Here is a 16,993-nt window from a genome sequence, read left to right on the forward strand (position 1 = left end):
GTCAGACCATGTTTGTGTCCAGGTCTCACACCTAAATAACAAGAAAAGAAAAGCCACCCACTGGGGTTGGAGTTGTGGTTCAATTGGAAGACTGTGAGGGGCAGCTCTGAGGAGCCACTAGGAGGCCCCTGTGGTTGATGGAGGCCTTGAAACACAAAGTCCCCACAGCCCTTCTGGTCCTGGGAGGCGGACAATATCACAGAAGATCACCAGGCATGCCCCTCCCCCTCACCTCCACGTCCAATGGAATCCTTGCAAGCAGAGAAGCCCAAGGCATACAATCAGGACCCCCAGACCACACGTCCTGGTCTTCCCCAAGGCCCTGCGGTAGGCTGCCACAGCAAATGCCCAGGCTCTGAGCTGGCTGCATCCAGCCTCCCCCTCCCCCGGTGACCTCAGCAGGGAACTGAAGCCCAGGGGCTGCAGTGTCAGCCATGCTGGGCCCAGGTCAGCCAGGAGTGGGCTGTGCTCACTGGACGGGGTGACTGCGTGGACTGGAGGTTCAGCATCCCTGCTCTCATTCTGACTAATGACCTCCTGGGATTGTCTTCTCCCCTGTAGAGCAGAAAGAACAGTCAATACAACCCATGTCTGCCGGAGGGCGGTGGGACAGCTCTGAAGCCTAGACAAGAGAACAATCATGAAGGCCAGGACTACAATCCCTGTCATGGGGCCCCTGTGGGATGAGGGATGGACAGCAAATTTGCACAAGGAGGAGAATTGGGGACTCACAACTAGTAAATATCTGTCCAGGGTTTGTGTTATGACATTGTCTGTCCCTTTTAAAAAATCCTCAAATTTCTCTTCTGATATAACGAGCCAAGGAAAGGGCAGTGTACATGGCTGAGTCATGAACTTCCAGGAAAGAAACAAATCAACACCACAGCTTGCGAGAATAAACACGTATTGTCTCACAGTATCATGAATCCAAGAGGGGCTGAGCCTGATGGTTCTTGCTCAGGGTGTCTCTTCTGAGTCCTTCTTACATTATTGGTCAGGACCAAAGTTTCCCCTCCAAGCTCACTCATGTGACTATTGTTGGGAAGTCTCTGTGTCCCTAATCAGAGGGCTGATTAAACATGACTTCCAAGGAAAGGAGGGTGGAGGTTTGGGGGATGACAGAGGGAGGACTCTGGAAAGGTTGAGTGTGTTCTAGGAAGGGGAAATCCACAGGAAGAGAAATCCTGTGGAAATGGGTGCTCTCCTTTCTCTGCCCTTCACTATTACACAATTCATAATCAGGTGTGGTGGAGAGAGTGGACAGATCTGACCTAAGGAGAACGGCGCCTAACAGCCCCTGTTATAAGTGGAAGAGCTGGCTCTGGAGGGTTCTAGAAGGTGCTGCCTTAGATGGCCTATGCTTTGCTATTCCGCAATTCCCTTCTTTTCTCTCGGTCCCTGGAAAGCACTGGGCCACACAGCACCCTGTATACCTGACGCCTGCAGAATCCACAGGGGGTGGCAGAGAAATGAGACAGAAGGAGCCTGGCTTCAGGACAAGGTGAGGCTACAATACCAGTCCACTTTAGCATGCAAGAGTCCATTTAGCATGCAAGAATTCTATCCTCAATTCAACTAAATAATGTAATCAAATATGTATCCAATGTTGGCAATATTTAGAGACCTGAACAAAAAACAGTTATTCAAATCAGGTTGGATCTAAACCGAATGCTTGCTATGTGTGTTTTTGAGTGAACTGTTCGTATGTATTCAATTGAGGACCAGTGCACTGTTGCTTAGCTTTCTCAATCAAGTTTGGCACTCTACAACTGGGGCCACAGGTCCACCATTGGCTTTTTGCTGGTGAATGGACACAAGAGTCTCACAGACTTTCTGGCCTTGGTGGCTTCAAACCACAATCGTCAGCTCTCAGTCTCTTAAGAACCTAGGATTCCAGATATGAGCCACTGGAACCCAACCTCATCTACGTCTCTGAAAGGACACTCCACAGTGTTTATCCAAGCTGGACAGTAGCCAGCAGTGCATTTCTCAGAATGAGCTGCCTGCTTCATTCCAATCATCTTGCATCTTAGACATAAGGCAGGCCAGTCATAAGGACCAGAGGTCACACAGGTAGTGAGTAGCAGCTTCAGGAAACAGACCAAAGCCCTCAGGCCCAAGCTATCAGCTCTCTGCTAATCCAGAGGTTTCCACACTTGACTTCGTGGAACCTGGGGGATTCCACCAGGGTTCTCAGGAGCTGTCATGAAAAGCAGTTTGGTTAGGAGCCCAAGGCAGGCCCAAGATGAAGTAGGAGGAGACCTGAACTTCAAAGTTACTGAGCTTGAAGCAGCAGAAGAGGCAGGTGAGGAAGGAGGCCAAGGCAAAGGAGGCTCCAAAGACCCACAGAGCCTGGGGACTGGGGGCCCCTAGCAAGCAATCTCTGGATACACTTCCTCCCCCCTCTCTAGATTCCCATGTCAGGAGCGGCACAGCACCAACCCTGGAGCAGGATACACTACTGTTCCTAAATGAGCAAGGAGAGACATAGCACACACACACACACATACACACACACACACACACACACACAGAGGCAGGCACACATGCACACATGCAGGTGCACAAATACAGATGTGTCTGCTTTTACATTTAAAAAAATTGTCTTTTAGTACTTGTACATGGGGCTTTCAGTTCCACACAGATAATTTTAAAAAACGACTTCAAAATAAGTGCACCAATATGTGAATTGCATAGGTCTTCCGTCTTTTTTCATACATACAGGGTTTTTCTATGTGCCTCTGTGAGCATTTCATGAACAAAAGCCCATTGAGCAAGGGGGTGGGGTGGTGGTAGAGCTTGTGATTTTTTTTTTTAACAGAACAGCTCTTAGGGTGGGGAGGAGATTCCTGTAACTCTCTATCCCCAGGAGTTTGTAATTTACAGGAAGTAACACGCCACTGATCATCCCTGCCAGCATTTCCTAAGTAAGAGGAGGAGGAGCTGTTCACTGGCATGAATAGCCAATAGGGATCAGTCCAGAAATCCCTGCATTCCAGCTGGGTGACCATCTCGCTCTGGACAGCAGCTCTGGGCAGGCAATGCTGAGGTTTGTCCCTGGGAGTGAAGGCCCCGTGGCTGCTGGGTGGCACTGGCTGTGGTCTGGAACCCAGGACTTGTGGAGGGTGGGGGTCTAGGCACTGAGCCTAGGGCACCAGGGTGGGAGTCGGGACAGTTCAGGGACGTGGTTGGAGAGGGTCTGTCCAGATAGATGTGTGCACCCCTGCAGAGGGGCAGGGCGGGATGATGGCGCCTGTGGGCTCTGTGTGCATCACTGGAAGGAGAGAGGAGCTGCCACGCCTGGGGCTGGCACTGGGGCCTCTGTCAGGAGGGGGATTGTGGAAATGGGCGACTCGGGGCTGACATCAAAAGCCCCACAGTGGTTTGTGGGATCCCTTGGGTAGTGCCTCAATGGGGTGGGGTCCCTCATTCTCAGCCAGGCTCCCCAGTCAGCTAAGAAAAGAGAGAGAGCTCTCAGCAATACAGCCAGACCTCCAGAGTGGAGAACTGAAATTAACACAGGATGGGGTGCGGGTATTGTTGTTGAACCTATTCCTAAAGCCGTGGTTGCCACAGAGAGGAAACAAAAACTACAGACAACCAGGCCACCACTGTTCCCAGGGTTTCAGAAAGGATTTCCTGGATGCCAGGCCCCTCACACCTGCTCCTCTTCCTCTTTTCCTCTCCCCCCCCTCCTCTGTCTCTCCCGCCCTCTCCCTCTCTCTCCCTCTTCCTCTCTCCCCTCCTCTTCTCTCCTTTTCCCCTTGCCCCATCTCCCCTCTAATTGCTCCTCCCTTCTCCTCTCCCCTCCTCCCTCTCCCCCATTCCTCCCTGGCCCTTCCTCCTCTTTCTCCCTCAACTTTCTCCTCACGCCCTCCTTCCTCTCTCTTCCTGCTCCCTGTCTCCTCATCTCCTTCCTTTCCCCTCCTCCCTTCTCCTCTGAAGGCCAGGACAGAGCTGGCAGAGGCTGACAGGGAGGAACTCTGTTGCTAGTGACAGGCTTTGCACTCTGGTCACTTGTGCACAGCTCCAGTCTCATGTGGAAGGAGGCGACTCTAGGGGACGCCCTGGGGAGCCAGCCACCTGCATCACTTGTGTCACCTGAGCACAGGACATGCTGCAGGAAGGGGGGATCTGAGGCCCTGGGGGATTGTCTGATCCTTCCCCCCACACATGTGCTCTGCTTTCTCCTCACCTGAAGGCATTTCCAGTTTGAAGTTAGAAATAAATGATGCCTTAATGGTAGGCATGGAAAGCATATTCCACAGCCCACCAGTCTTTTGCCAACTGCAAGTCAACAACAATTTGGGGGGCTATCAGAGCTCCAGGCCCAGCCCAAGGAGCTTGTGTGTTGCTCTCAATTATCCTGCACTATATTTAGGCTCTGGCCTGGCCTGGTCTAGGTGCTGCCTCTCATAGAGAGCCCAGCAAGAGTGCAGTGCTCTCAGACTGCTCTGGAGATAGGGAAGAGACAAAGAAAAACAACTTCCTCCTCTCTCATCTTTTCCCTGACTTTGCCTGCCACGTTCCTCCAGTAGACCACACACACATACACACACATACACACACACACACACACACACTAGCAATTATAGCACTTTCCTCCTCGGTAGAAAGAAACATAGGACCTGTTGAAAAACTAGTTCAGCACTGTCGAGTTCTCTAGCCTCCTGCGCTCTCCTGACCTGCGCGGAGAAATGGGGAAACTTGCCCCCACCAGGCGAGCCAAGAAGAGGAGAGGGCCGACGGACCGCCCGCACCCAGCCCTCCCTCACCGGAGGACAAACAGACAAATCGGGAGCTAAGTCAGTTCAGAGTCTCATTTATTCAGGCAGATCCTTCTATTAAATAAGGCACAGGAACCAATCAGGTGAAAGATCGGCAGGAAGGGGAGAGGTGTACATGCACCTATCTAGAGACTGGGAAGGGTGGCCTGAACTGTCCGTCAAGGGTGGAGGGCTGAGGGACCAATCTTAAGAGGCGGCCTAATTCTACGTCACAGCCCACAGGACTGCCTCCGGGTTCACCACCAGGCGCCACCTTGGCCACACGTGGTCCCAAGGCTGGGAGGCAGGGCCAGCTAGAACCGCCTTTCCAGCATAATAGCCACATGTGACCCCAGAGCTAGGAAACAGGCAGGGCTGGCAGGGACTTCCTCTGAGACAAGGCATCTGGGCATGCCCCACACAGCACCTACCAGAAACTTCCATGGGAGATCACACAGCCAATGCGGGGTACAGAGACAGAATGAAGGCAGAGTGGGAGGCCATAGGGGATGACAGCTCAGGACAACAGTTGCTCCTCCCAGGCTAAAGCCTTCTTGGATTCAGACTGATGAGAATGTCCTGGTTCTAGGTCTCTTGTTCTTGTAGGCCACAACCCGGTAGCACAGAGGACAAGGAAAGCCCAGTCCAGGAGGAGCAGGACAAGGCTATGCAGGCAGACATGCTCCGCACCGTTGCCTCTAGCAACACCCAATTTGCCTTGGACCTTTACAAGCTGTTGGTCCTCAGGAGGCCTGGGGAGAATGTCATCTTCTCCCCCGTGAGCATCTCCACCAGTGTGGCCTTGCTCGGCCTGGGGGCCCGAGGAACCACCCTGGCAGAGATCATGAAAGGCCTGAAGTTCAGCCCCACTGAGAGCCGCGTGGCCGACATCCACCGGGGCTTCCAGCACCTCGTGCGCACACTCAACCAGCCCGGCGAGCAGCTGCAGCTCAGCATGGGCAACGCCATGTTCATCCGAGAGCAGCTGGAGGTGCTGGCCTCGTTCCTGGATGAAGCGCGCGCCCTGTACGCAGCCCAGGTTGTCCCCACTGACTTCGAGCAGCCGGCCGCCGCTGAGCAGCTCATCAATGACTTCGTCAGCAATGAGACCCACGGGAAGATCGTAGACCTGATCCGCAACCTGGACCGGGACACGGCCCTGATTCTGGTGAATTACATCTTCTTGAAAGGTGAGCACCTGTGCTGGGGTCGGGAGGAAACAGAGTTCTGAGCTCTCAGGGTGACAGGAAGTGCTGGGGTTGGGGTGACACAGGCCCCAGGCTCCGCCCACCTTTTAGCTGTCTTCATGGAGGTTGTGTTGTCTGGACTAACTGTGGGCATCTCCTTAACCAAGACTCTGAGCTAAAATTACCCACAGCACAGCAGGTACCAGCACTCCATACTGGGTGAAGTCCACGCCCTTTCCTACAGAGCCACTCTGGGACATGGTGGGAAGGCCCACAGCCCCGGCAAGCCTGGATGCGCCTGGTGTGCACCTGCAGGAACGGGCGAGTCATTGCTGGGACAGGGCTTTGTCTCTGGTGGGGATCCAGCTGGGGTACAGGGGCCATCTCCAGGGGGGAAGATAAGGAGGCTCCTAGGAAGCCTGGCCACCCTGAAGTTCTACAACCTGGCTTTTCTCTGGCATGGCCCCACCTGGGGAAGAGCCTCTGGGAGGAGCAGACTCCATGTTATGTGCACCCTGGATTCTGATCACACTGATAGCAAACCAGCAATGCCCACCTCAACCCCCTGGGGGTGCAGTGCAAACTTCAGCACAGAAGAACAGTGCCTGTGACCCAGTTCTGGGGGAGGAGGACTGACAGGGGAGGAGGGAGAAGGCAGAGAGCTGGGCCTGCCATGCTGTGGGCGCACAGGTGGTGGTGACAAGAGCCCATTCTGAGACCCCAGGAGCAACACCCATGTGATTTCCCCGGATCACGAAGCCATGTGGAGAGCCCAGAGGCTGAGATGGGAAACCCAACCGCACTGTGCCATGGCTGGCGTTGGGTCTGAGGCTGAACCGGGATAGGCCAGAGCTCAAATGTGGCTAGAGTTAGGAGAGGACAGGGCCTGGCTGGGCCCACAGCAGCCTGGAGTAGAATGGCCCGGGAGACCACAGTGAACTCCCGGGGTTTCGTTACCTCCCTGCACCCAGTTGCAGGTAGAGCTCAGTCTGTCTTTCTGCTCTTACTAAAACCCTCAAGCCACTGGCAGAGGAATGAGAATTTTAAGTTGTGTGCGGGGTGTGGGGCTTTTGTAGGTTCACATCCTGCAGTGTCTAGGACTCATAATTACTTCCTTCATTTTCAAGAACCGGGGTTCTTGATTGTCACCAGCCTCCAGCACCTTCTGTTGTCCTGCCTTTTCCCCTGCCTCCCACTTCTCTAACCCCCATCTCTTTTGGGCACTCCTGATCCCGCAGATTCCTACTCACTTCTCATTTAGCACCCATAACCATGTCATACTTTCACAGCCCTCTTTCCATACCAGATTTCTAGATCTCAACCAAATCCCAAGGATCTTTCCATTAGCCTAAGTACTTCTCCTAAGCCAGCCAGGGCTCCCCACTAAGGACTGTAGGTCCCTATGGGCAGCCTGGGGCCAGAATTGCTCTGAAGCCCAACAAGATAGCTCTCTCATGGTCTCTGATCAATTGCTTTCCTGCAGCCAAGTGGGAGACACCCTTTGACCCAAGGGATACCGTCAATTCCAAGTTCTACTTGAGCAATGGCCAATGTGTGCAGGTGCCCATGATGAAGGTTGAGGACCTGACCGTACCCTACTTGTGGGATGAAGCGCTGTCCTGCACCCTGGTGGAGCTGAAGTACTTAGGCAACGCCAGCGCCCTCCTCATCCTCCCTGACCAGGGCAAAATGCAGACGGTGGAAGCTGAGCTGCTCCCAGAGACCCTGGCCAGGTGGAGGAACAACCTGAAGCCCAGGTGTGTTTGCCCCACCAGCCAGCTCCCTACTTCCCAGCTCGCTGAGACTGCATGACTCATCTCAGGGCCTGGCCATGTCTGATGCTCAGGGCTAGGAAAGTCACACAGGGATGAGAGGAAGCTGAGGTCATTTTGCACCATGGGAGTTGGGGAAAGGGTCCCAAACCAGGGAACAGCCAGCACAAAGCCTCTAAAGCCAGCAAGCCTAGCATGTTTGTTTGTAACCCTCCAGCAGATAGCTGCAGACCAGGAAGAGTGGGGACAGTAGGAGAAGTCAGGGCCATGCAGAGTCATGGAGACCCCTGGAAATCCCTGACCTTCCTCCTCTGGGGTTTTCCAGGAGTGATGGACCCAGATGCTTTTGTAAGGGGATCTCCTTGTTACTTGGTGGAGACCAGATTTTGGGGTAATCATGGTGCAGGAGAGAAGAGCCAGGAGGAACCAGGAGCTCAGAAAGAGCCCATGTGTGCCTTATTTCAGGAGAGATCCCTAATTTACAAATAGGGGTTCAGTACTGGATAAATCTAAGACAAGTCAGGCCACAGGGCCAAACTTCTAAGCTGCAGGAAGGCCTAGAGCACACGGAGGAGACACTAGCCCCACCCTGCAACACTACCTGGCACATAAGGGCAAGGACCTGTGGTTCCTGACAGTTAATGAGTGAAGAAGAAGAGTTCCAGAAAGGGAAGGGATAAGGTCTTCTCTACAGGAGTGGGTGACAGTGGAGGAACCCACACAGCCCACACTGCGAGGCACAGGGAGCTACAATGTGGTGTTCAGCTGTTGTCTTCTGCTCCAGGTTCATAGATGCCATCTACCTGCCCAAGTTTTCCATCTCGGGCAGCTATGAACTGCAGAGAATTCTTCCCCAGGTGGGCATCAGCGAAGCCTTCTCCACACAATGTGACCTGTCAGGAATCACAACACGTCCCAAACTAAAGGTCGCCCAGGTGAGTGATCAGCTTCCAGCCGTTCATGCGCCACGCCCGGGCTTGAATGGGCCAGTGAGCACTTGGGGAGGGGACTGGTGAATGTGGACAGCCATTTCCACTTCTCCATATACAGTCACGACCTAGGGCATGCCCTCCCCAAGGACAGCCAGGCCCCTGCCCTGCTCCTCCTCCTGACATAATGCAATGCCAGCGGCTCCCACCCCACTGCCTTGTAACTGGATGCCCCTCCAGAAGCCCAGCATGGGAAACAGCCTGGCCTTGGCCTTGAACAGCTGCAGGCACCAGGCACGCTCCACTGTGAGGACACAGGCCTTCCCCTCTCCACTTGTTTAGGGCAAAAATTCCTGGCTAGTACCCAGGACACAATGAGGTAGTAGAGCTCAAAGGGACAAGAGAACAAAATGTAGAGTAAATATTATATACCGAGATTCTTAAAGAAGGCATGGTGGAACCCTCCAACTGCCTTTCTAGAAGCATGGTAGAGAAAACCAATGGGCAAACCCGCAACACAACTCTGCACCCCAACATGCTGGGCCACTGAGCCCAGGCTTAGACCTGTGGAAAGGAGAAGGGAGTGCCTAGCTGCTCCCAGCATGCAAAGCCTCGTCCCATGCCACAAAGCGGAGTGCACCCTAGTGGCTGGAACAGGCGCAATGCCCCTGGCCACCATGGGCATGGCGGCTTCAGGTGGCAGCTGAGGGGAATCTGCTGACAGAAAAAAACCTGGTTCTGCCCCTGCCCCTCCTGACAGCAGTGAACTTTAGGGGCAGGGCCATTTCTGGGCTCAGACAGAGAAGACCGTGGTCAGGGCGCCTCGCCTTCACCCCTGTGGCTCTGAGGGAATCTCTTCTGCCTGTGCATCTCAGACTGCACAAGCAGCCAGCTGGTGGAGGGAGGAAGAGCAAGGAGACAGGCCAGTGGGTGGTGCTTGGCACAGGGGTGTCCCCTGGGGGTCCTCGGGCCAGCTGCCTCCTCCTGCACCCCTGGCTGTCATCAGTAACACTCTGGTGTCCCCACAGGTGGTGCACCGCGCTCTGCTTGATGTGGCAGAGGAAGGCACTGAAGCCGCGGCCGCCACCGGAGTGAAAATCATACCTTATTGTCTAAGGTTGAACCAAACAATTATACGATTCGACAAGCCCTTTCTGATGAACATCTACAACACAAACAGTGACACCATTCTCTTTCTCGCCAAAGTGGCCAACCCCAGTCAGTCACAGAGCTCCTAACTGAGCTGTGGGCTTTCACTGAGGAGCAGGGCTACACATCCAACACGCAGGCCTGTGTGTGCAGCCCACGCTGCGTGAGCCCAGTGGCCAGGGCCACACTGGGGAGGTGGCAGTGACTCTGTGACAACCACACGGCTCTTCCTGAGGCTGTGGCCTCAGTAAACCCTCACCCTGGGCTTGGACTCTGTTCCTTTGCCCCTTCATCCTGACCCCCTGTTTTCTCTGCGTCTGTCTGCCTCTCCCGGAAAGCCACTTTCCCCACCACGCGATCAGCTCATTCGCAACGCAAGCTCGTGTCCTTTCTGTCTTCAGCTTCAACAGCCTGGTCAGGTCCACATGACCACAAAGTCAAATCCACCTGCATCTCAGGTCCAGCACTGAGATGGGACTCTGTTGCTCTAAGCCCCTTCTGAACTCTGGGGCCACCTGGTGTCTTGATTTGAGTGCAATCTTTCCCCTCCAGTTCCCCAGGTTGTATCACCCATGGCCTCTTTCTGGGGCTCTAGACCCCCTGGATCTTTCACTCCTGCAGCTCCTGGGGACCAGTTTTTGGTAACTCCCTACTATCCACCACTCCTCCCAGCTCCTCCAATTGATTGCCAGTAGCTATTTGTGGGTTCATAGGAGGACTTCACCTGACCAATGCTCCATGACCTTTGCTTCATAACACTCGTGGGAGCCTAGGAGCAATGAGCACACATTTGGGCATTGACAGATGTTCCCTCCAGACAAAGCAGTGGTCCTCATGTCTCACCGTGGAGTACTACTAAACATCCTCCTCCAGCCACCTGGAGATGACTCATTGAGACGCTGTGATGGGCTCTGACCTAGAAGTTATTACTCATCCACTCACAGCTGAGGAAATGGCAGCACAGAGACACCTGCACTATCCCCAAGGCCATGGAGTTAGTTGTTATTTCAGTAGGTGTTATCACAACCTGAGGGAGGATGGATGAACAATCTGGAAACACATGGGGTTCTGTGTCTGAAGACTGAAGGGTAGCAGAGCTGCTTCTGGCATGGTGGCCAAGAAAAAGAGAGGAAGAGAAAAAGACGAGCTGTCCCCATGGGTGTCTTCCTTTTTCTGTTGAATTCCATCCAGTCCCCCCAACCTGTGGCAGAGTGTCCCCACATTCAGGGCAGCCCTGCCCCCCCTTCTCCTCTGTGGAAACACCATCACAAAGCAAAAGTTTGCTTTTCTTTTTCTTCCTCAATGCAACCAAGCCGAATACCAAATTAAAGGTCCTATAATTTAAATATGCAGAATGTAGAGCATTCAACGCGTTCCACCACGTGTGTTCCGCAGTGATCCGAGCTCAGTAAGGCTGCAGGACAGGAAGCCGGTAGAACAGCCACCCCAACCCTTACCGTGCCTCGTGGGCGTGGCTCTCTGGTGTAGAGGGCGTGGCTTTAGTGCCTGGTGGGAGTGGCGCATTCCCTAGTGGGCGTGGCTTTCATCTCCACTCCTGGGGCTCAGGCAAGGCCCATCTTCCCAGTTCTCCAGACGAGATGAGATGCTGGCACTGCATCCTGAGACAGTTTGGGGGGCAGTGGTGCTCAGGGCTGCCCAGGCTGATGACTTTTGTGCTGCCCAGGCGGCCGGCAGTGATTCACCCACACAGGCGACTTCTCTCCATGTTCAGGTTATCCAGCCCTACACTCCCCAGGGGAGTTCAGGCTATGGCTATAGGTTTAGGGCCATTCCAACCTCTTCCTGTGAAACAAGATTTTCCAGTGTCCTGGGCCTCGGAGATGACTGCAGTCACTCAATGTCGCATTGCTCCTTGTCCCCACTGAAAGAACTCATTCTCCTGGGTATCTCCTCTTTGTCTCTGGCCCTGCCAGGCCCCAGAACTCCCACCCTGCCCCAACCCTGGAAAAGGATCTCCCTCAATACACTGTGAGCTCAGACACTCACAGTGACCAGAGCCGGCGGGACCCCTGTGGTCATCTGACCTTGTGTCTTCTGTCCCGAGAGCCCCACCTTCCTGCTGCTAGGATCCTCTGGCCAGCCAGTCCGTTCTCCAGCCCTCAAGAAGTTCCCACCAGGAGTGGGAGTCGTGGCCCACTTGGTGGAGTGCTAGCCAGTGAGTGAAAGCATCAGATACCAAGTTTGTGTCCAGGTCTCAAACCTAAAATCCAAGACAAGAAAAGATATAAGCAACCCACTGGGGTTAGAATTGTGGTTCATTGGAAGAATGTGAGGTTCTGCTTTGGGGAGCCACTCCAGAGGCCCCTGTGGTTGATGGAGGCCTTGAAGGACAAAGTCCCTGCAGCCCATCTGGTCCTGGGAGGCGATAATATCACAGAAGATCACCAGGCATGCCCCTCCCCCTCACCTCCACGTCCAATGGAATCCTTGCAAGCAGAAAAGCCCAAGGCATGTGATCACAACAAGCAGACCCCAATCCTCCTCTACTGTTGGGGTCAGCTGCACCTTTAAGGGGCCACAGCTGACCTCAGCCTGTCCCTCCCCTTCCTGTCTTTAACCGGAAGAGAAGGAAGTCTGACATCACTTAAGGGACAGCTCCTTGGGACCAATCAGGGGCCCCTCTCTTGTGCCCGCCTTTAGGGTATATCTGGGGGGTTCCTCATTTGAATAACCAGAAGCCCTAATGGCTTTCTCCAGGGGCCCATGCGTCCATGTCATTCTTGGCGGCTTTGGGGCACCCTGCGACCACACGCCACCGAGGCTACCCGTGGCCATCGCTCCCTCGTGAGCGATCATGGACCACCCGGGAAGGGGCGGACAAGCCCCTTCCCCCCCCCAAGTGAGGGGAAGTCGAGAGAGCCCACAAAATGGCGGCCCGGCGTGGGGCAGGATGCCCACGAGAAAAGCAATAGGAGCTGTCGGTAGCCTTCGGGAAGGATGGAGTGAGTAATCCGGAGCGTGTGGTACCCCCATCCACGGCGATGGGGCAGAGCAGAATCAATCCGCGTCCCAAGAGGCCGGATTGGATCAATGGCACTCTGACCAAGGGCTGAGAGAATTCTGCAACCCTCGGAGATGGGCTTGCAGCTTCGCACCTCTGGGCGCCAGGCGAGGCAGCAGCGGCAGTCTAGCCCAGGGCCCCCGCCCGGGACTTTTAAAGTCCCAAGTAGGGAGCAGCCACGCGCAATGGGCGCTGGCCTCCGGGAACGCGGGACCCAAGGCGGCAACGGGAGCCGCAGGGGGTCACGGCCTGGCATTGTTCGGATCTCAGAAAGCGCAGGCCTCATGGAGCCTAGCGCCGGTGGCAACGTGCATAGAGGTATTGTGAGTGTACAACATGCATCTGTGAGTCTGTGAGTGTTTCTGTTGAGTGAGGAGAGGTTTCCTTTTGTTTTTATCAACCACGTGGTTCTATTATGGGCAAAATAATACCATTTGCCACTGGAATTCCAGAAAACTTACATGGCCAATTTAAAAAAAAAAAAAAATCTAAGCATGCTTCAAAACGCACAAGTATCAGTATGTCTGTCCGTGTGTGTTGGTAAAACGTGGTTTCAAAGTTACTTGCCTTTTGATTACTAATCTGACTCTAATTCTTAATGTTAAACTGTTCTTTGCAGCTTGTGGGTGGAGTCACAGTAAAGGGCCTGGAGGCAGGTGTGACTCTTATCACTAAACAGCCTGGAGGCAGGTGTTACTCTTATCACCAAACTCCAAGCCAAAAGAAAAAAAAAAGGTGTTATTCTTTCTCTCCTGTGCTCTCATAAACTCTTTTAAGATCAAGGGACCAGAGTCATCTTGGAACAACTGCGCAAACCTCCATTTTCCTGACTCAGGATTAATACTTTGCTTTATAGGATGCAGGTCGACGTGTGCTAGCTGCATGGACTGTGGCAGTCTGTGGCTACAGGAAACTGACTCCACAGTCTGCTCCCAAACTGCCTTGGTTTTTTTTTCTCTTCTTTGACCTATAGTTGTTGTTTCCCCACCCCCACCCCCAAGCCGGGGACGGAGCCCCAGACCTTGCACTCTTCCGCTGAACTAAATCCCCAGAGCCTTGTAAAGGCTTTTACAGATTGGAAAACTAAAAACCCAGAGCACTTGCTCTGGAGAAATGTCTCTTCTTGTTCTCTTCAGGAAAACAAGGAATATACTGCAATTCTTCTGCTCTTCTAAAGAGAATAAGCGCTTCTTGAAGTGCAATATTTAGCTGTGGCAGTGTCGCTTGCAGTTTTGTACAAAAATTAAAGAAATTTTGCACCATGTTTCTTCTACTCCTCTCTCCCTACTGTTTGGTTTAAGGGAGTCCCGTTACAGGGAAATAGGAGCTGAGGGTTTGACACCCAACCTTAATGTCTAAAAAAAAAAAAAAAAAAAAAAAAAAAAAGTAGGCGCAAAGGTTTAACACCTTCCCTTCAATGTTTATATATAAAAAGAATGTTTTACTAATCACTTATGTATAAATTATCAGCTACTGTGAACTACCAGGGATGCCAGAACTCCAGCCTACTTCTACTTCACCACCAAAAGAGGGCTGATGGTCTGCAACTTCCTGCACTTGGCAGAAACCAGCTGAGGATTCCAGCTTCTCTGGACAAAGCCAGATGGACGGCCACCTTACCTACCCCTTCCCTCTGTGGAAGAGGCCCCCTATATATTTATATATATGTCTTATGTCAGCATTTGCCTTATGCCTACATGTGTGTTTACAACATCCCCTACTAAAAAAAAAAAAAAAAAAAAAAGAGTAGCAGATGTTGGGGTCAGCTGCACCTTTAAGGGGCCACAGCTGACCTCAGCCTGTCCCTCCCCTTCCTGTCTTTAACCGGAAGAGAAGGAAGTCTGACATCACTTAAGGGACAGCTCCTTGGGACCAATCAGGGGCCCCTCTCTTGTGCCCGCCTTTAGGGTATATCTGGGGGGTTCCTCATTTGAATAACCAGAAGCCCTAATGGCTTTCTCCAGGGGCCCATGCGTCCATGTCATTCTTGGCGGCTTTGGGGCACCCTGCGACCACACGCCACCGAGGCTACCCGTGGCCATCGCTCCCTCGTGAGCGATCATGGACCACCCGGGAAGGGGCGGACAAGCCCCTTCCCCCCCCCAAGTGAGGGGAAGTCGAGAGAGCCCACACTCTACCCCAAGGCCCTGCGGTGGGCTGCCACTGAAGAGGCCCAGGCTCTGAGCCAGCTGCATCCAGCCTCCCCCTCGCCCGGGTGACCTCAGCAGGGAACTGAAGCCCAGGGGCTGCTGTGTCAGCCATGCTGGGCCCAGGTCAGCCAGGAGTGGGCTGTGCTTGCTGGACGGGGTGAGTGCGTGGACTGGAGGTTCAGCATCCCTGCTCCTATTCTGACTAGTGACCTCCGGGGTTTCTCTTCTCCCCTGTAGAGCAGAAAGAACAGTCAATACAACCCATGTCTGCCAGAGGGTGGGACAGCTCTTAACCCTAGAGAAGAGAACAATCATGAAGGCCAGGACTACAAACCCAGTCCTGAGGCACCTGTGGGATGAGGGACAGAAAGCAAATTTGCACAAGGAGGAGAAATGGGGACTCACATCTAGTAAGATATCTGACCTGGGCTTGTGTTATGACATTGTCTGGCCGTCTAAAAAATTCCTCAAATTTCTATTCAGATATCACGAGCTAAGGAAAGGGCAGTGTACATGGCTGAGTCATGAACTGCCAGGAAAGAAACAACCCAACACCACAGCTTGCAAGAATAAACACATATTGTCTCACAACATCAGGAATCCAAGAGGGGCTGAGCCTGATGGTTCTTGCTCAGGGTGTCTCTTCTGAGTCCTTCTTACATTATTGGCCAGGACCAAAGTTTCCCCTCCAAGCTCACTCATGTGACTATTCAAACATGACTTCCAAGGAAAAGGAGGGTGGAGGTTTGACAGAGGGAGTGTGTTCTAGGAAGGGGAAATCCACAGGAAGAGAAATCCTGTGGAAATGGGTGTTCTCCTTTCTTTGACTTTCACTATTACACAATTCTTAATCAGATGTGATGGAGAGAGTGGCTGGATCTGACCTAAGGAGTCCAGCACCTAACATCCCCTGTTATAAGTGGAGGAGCTGGCTCTGGAGGGTTCTAGATGCTGCCTTAGATGGCCTGTTCTTTGCTTTTTTGCAATTTTCTTTCTTTCTCTCGGGCCCTGGAAAGCACTGTGCCACACACACAGCACCCTGTATACATGGCGCCTGCAGAATCCACAGGGGTGGCAGACAAAGGGGCCAGAATGAGCCTGGCTTCATGACAAGGTGAAGCTACAATACCAATCCACTTTAGCATGCAAGAGTCCATTTAGCATGCAAGAAATCTATCCTCAATTCAACTAAGTAATGTAATTAAATATGTATTCAATGATGACCATATCCAGAGACCTGAAGAACATAAAACAGTTATTCAAAGAAGGATGGATCTAAACTGAAAGCTTGTGACATGTGTGTTTGTGAGTGGGCTGGTGTGTGTATTCAATTGAGGATCTGGGCACTGTTGCTTAGCTTTCTCACTCCAGTTTGGCACTCTATACCAGTGGGGCCACAGCTCCACCTTTGGCTTTTGCTGATGAATGGAGACAAGAGTCTCACAGACTTTCTGGCCTGGGCAGCTTCAAACCACAATCGTCAGATGTCAGTCTCTTAAGTAACTAGGATTACAGATATGAGCCACTGGGACCCAACCTCATCTATGTCTCTGAAAAGACAGTCCACGGTGTTTATCCAAGCTAGACAGTAGCCAGCAGTGCATTTCTCAGAATGTGCTGCCTGCTTCCTTCCCATCACCTTGCCTCTTAGACATAAGGAAGGCCAGACATAAGGACCAGAGGTCACACAGGTAGTGAGTAGCAGCCTCAGGAACAGACCAAAGCCCTCAGGCCCAAGCTATCAGCTCTCTGCTAGTCCAGAGGTTTCCAAACCTGACTTTGTGGAACCTGGGGGGATTCCACCCAGGTTACTCGGGGCTGTCATGGAGGAGAGTTTGGTTAGAGGCCAAGGTAGGCCCAAGGTGAAGTATGAGGAGACCGGAACATCAAAGATACTGAGCTTGAAGCAGCAGAGGAGGCAGGAGAGGGTGAAGCCCAAGACAAAGGAGGCCCCAAAGCCCCAGAGAGCCTGAGGATTGGGTCCACCTAGCAAATGTTCTCCGGACACACTGCCTCCC

General features: G+C 53.0%; 1 protein-coding gene across 2 annotated transcripts in view; it reads left to right on the forward strand.

Moving 5' to 3' along the window:
- The first annotated feature begins 3,017 nt into the window (after positions 1-3,017).
- LOC125363542 (alpha-1-antichymotrypsin-like) overlaps positions 3,018-16,993 on the forward strand; it is a 50,252-nt gene continuing 36,276 nt past the window's right edge. The window contains exons 1-5 of one of the 2 annotated variants that reach the window (XM_048362840.1): positions 3,018-3,049; positions 5,373-5,956; positions 7,437-7,710; positions 8,510-8,660; positions 9,683-11,142. In XM_048362840.1, the coding sequence (XP_048218797.1) occupies positions 3,042-3,049; positions 5,373-5,956; positions 7,437-7,710; positions 8,510-8,660; positions 9,683-9,892 (1,227 nt within the window). In that variant the 5' untranslated portion in view covers positions 3,018-3,041 and the 3' untranslated portion in view covers positions 9,893-11,142. Of the gene's footprint in view, positions 3,050-5,372; positions 5,957-7,436; positions 7,711-8,509; positions 8,661-9,682; positions 11,143-16,993 lie in introns of those variants that run through there. The other variant, XM_048362839.1, reaches the window with a different exon arrangement.

Source organism: Perognathus longimembris, chromosome 14 (genome assembly GCF_023159225.1).
Source record: "Perognathus longimembris pacificus isolate PPM17 chromosome 14, ASM2315922v1, whole genome shotgun sequence".
Classification (NCBI taxonomy): Eukaryota; Metazoa; Chordata; class Mammalia; order Rodentia; family Heteromyidae; genus Perognathus; species Perognathus longimembris.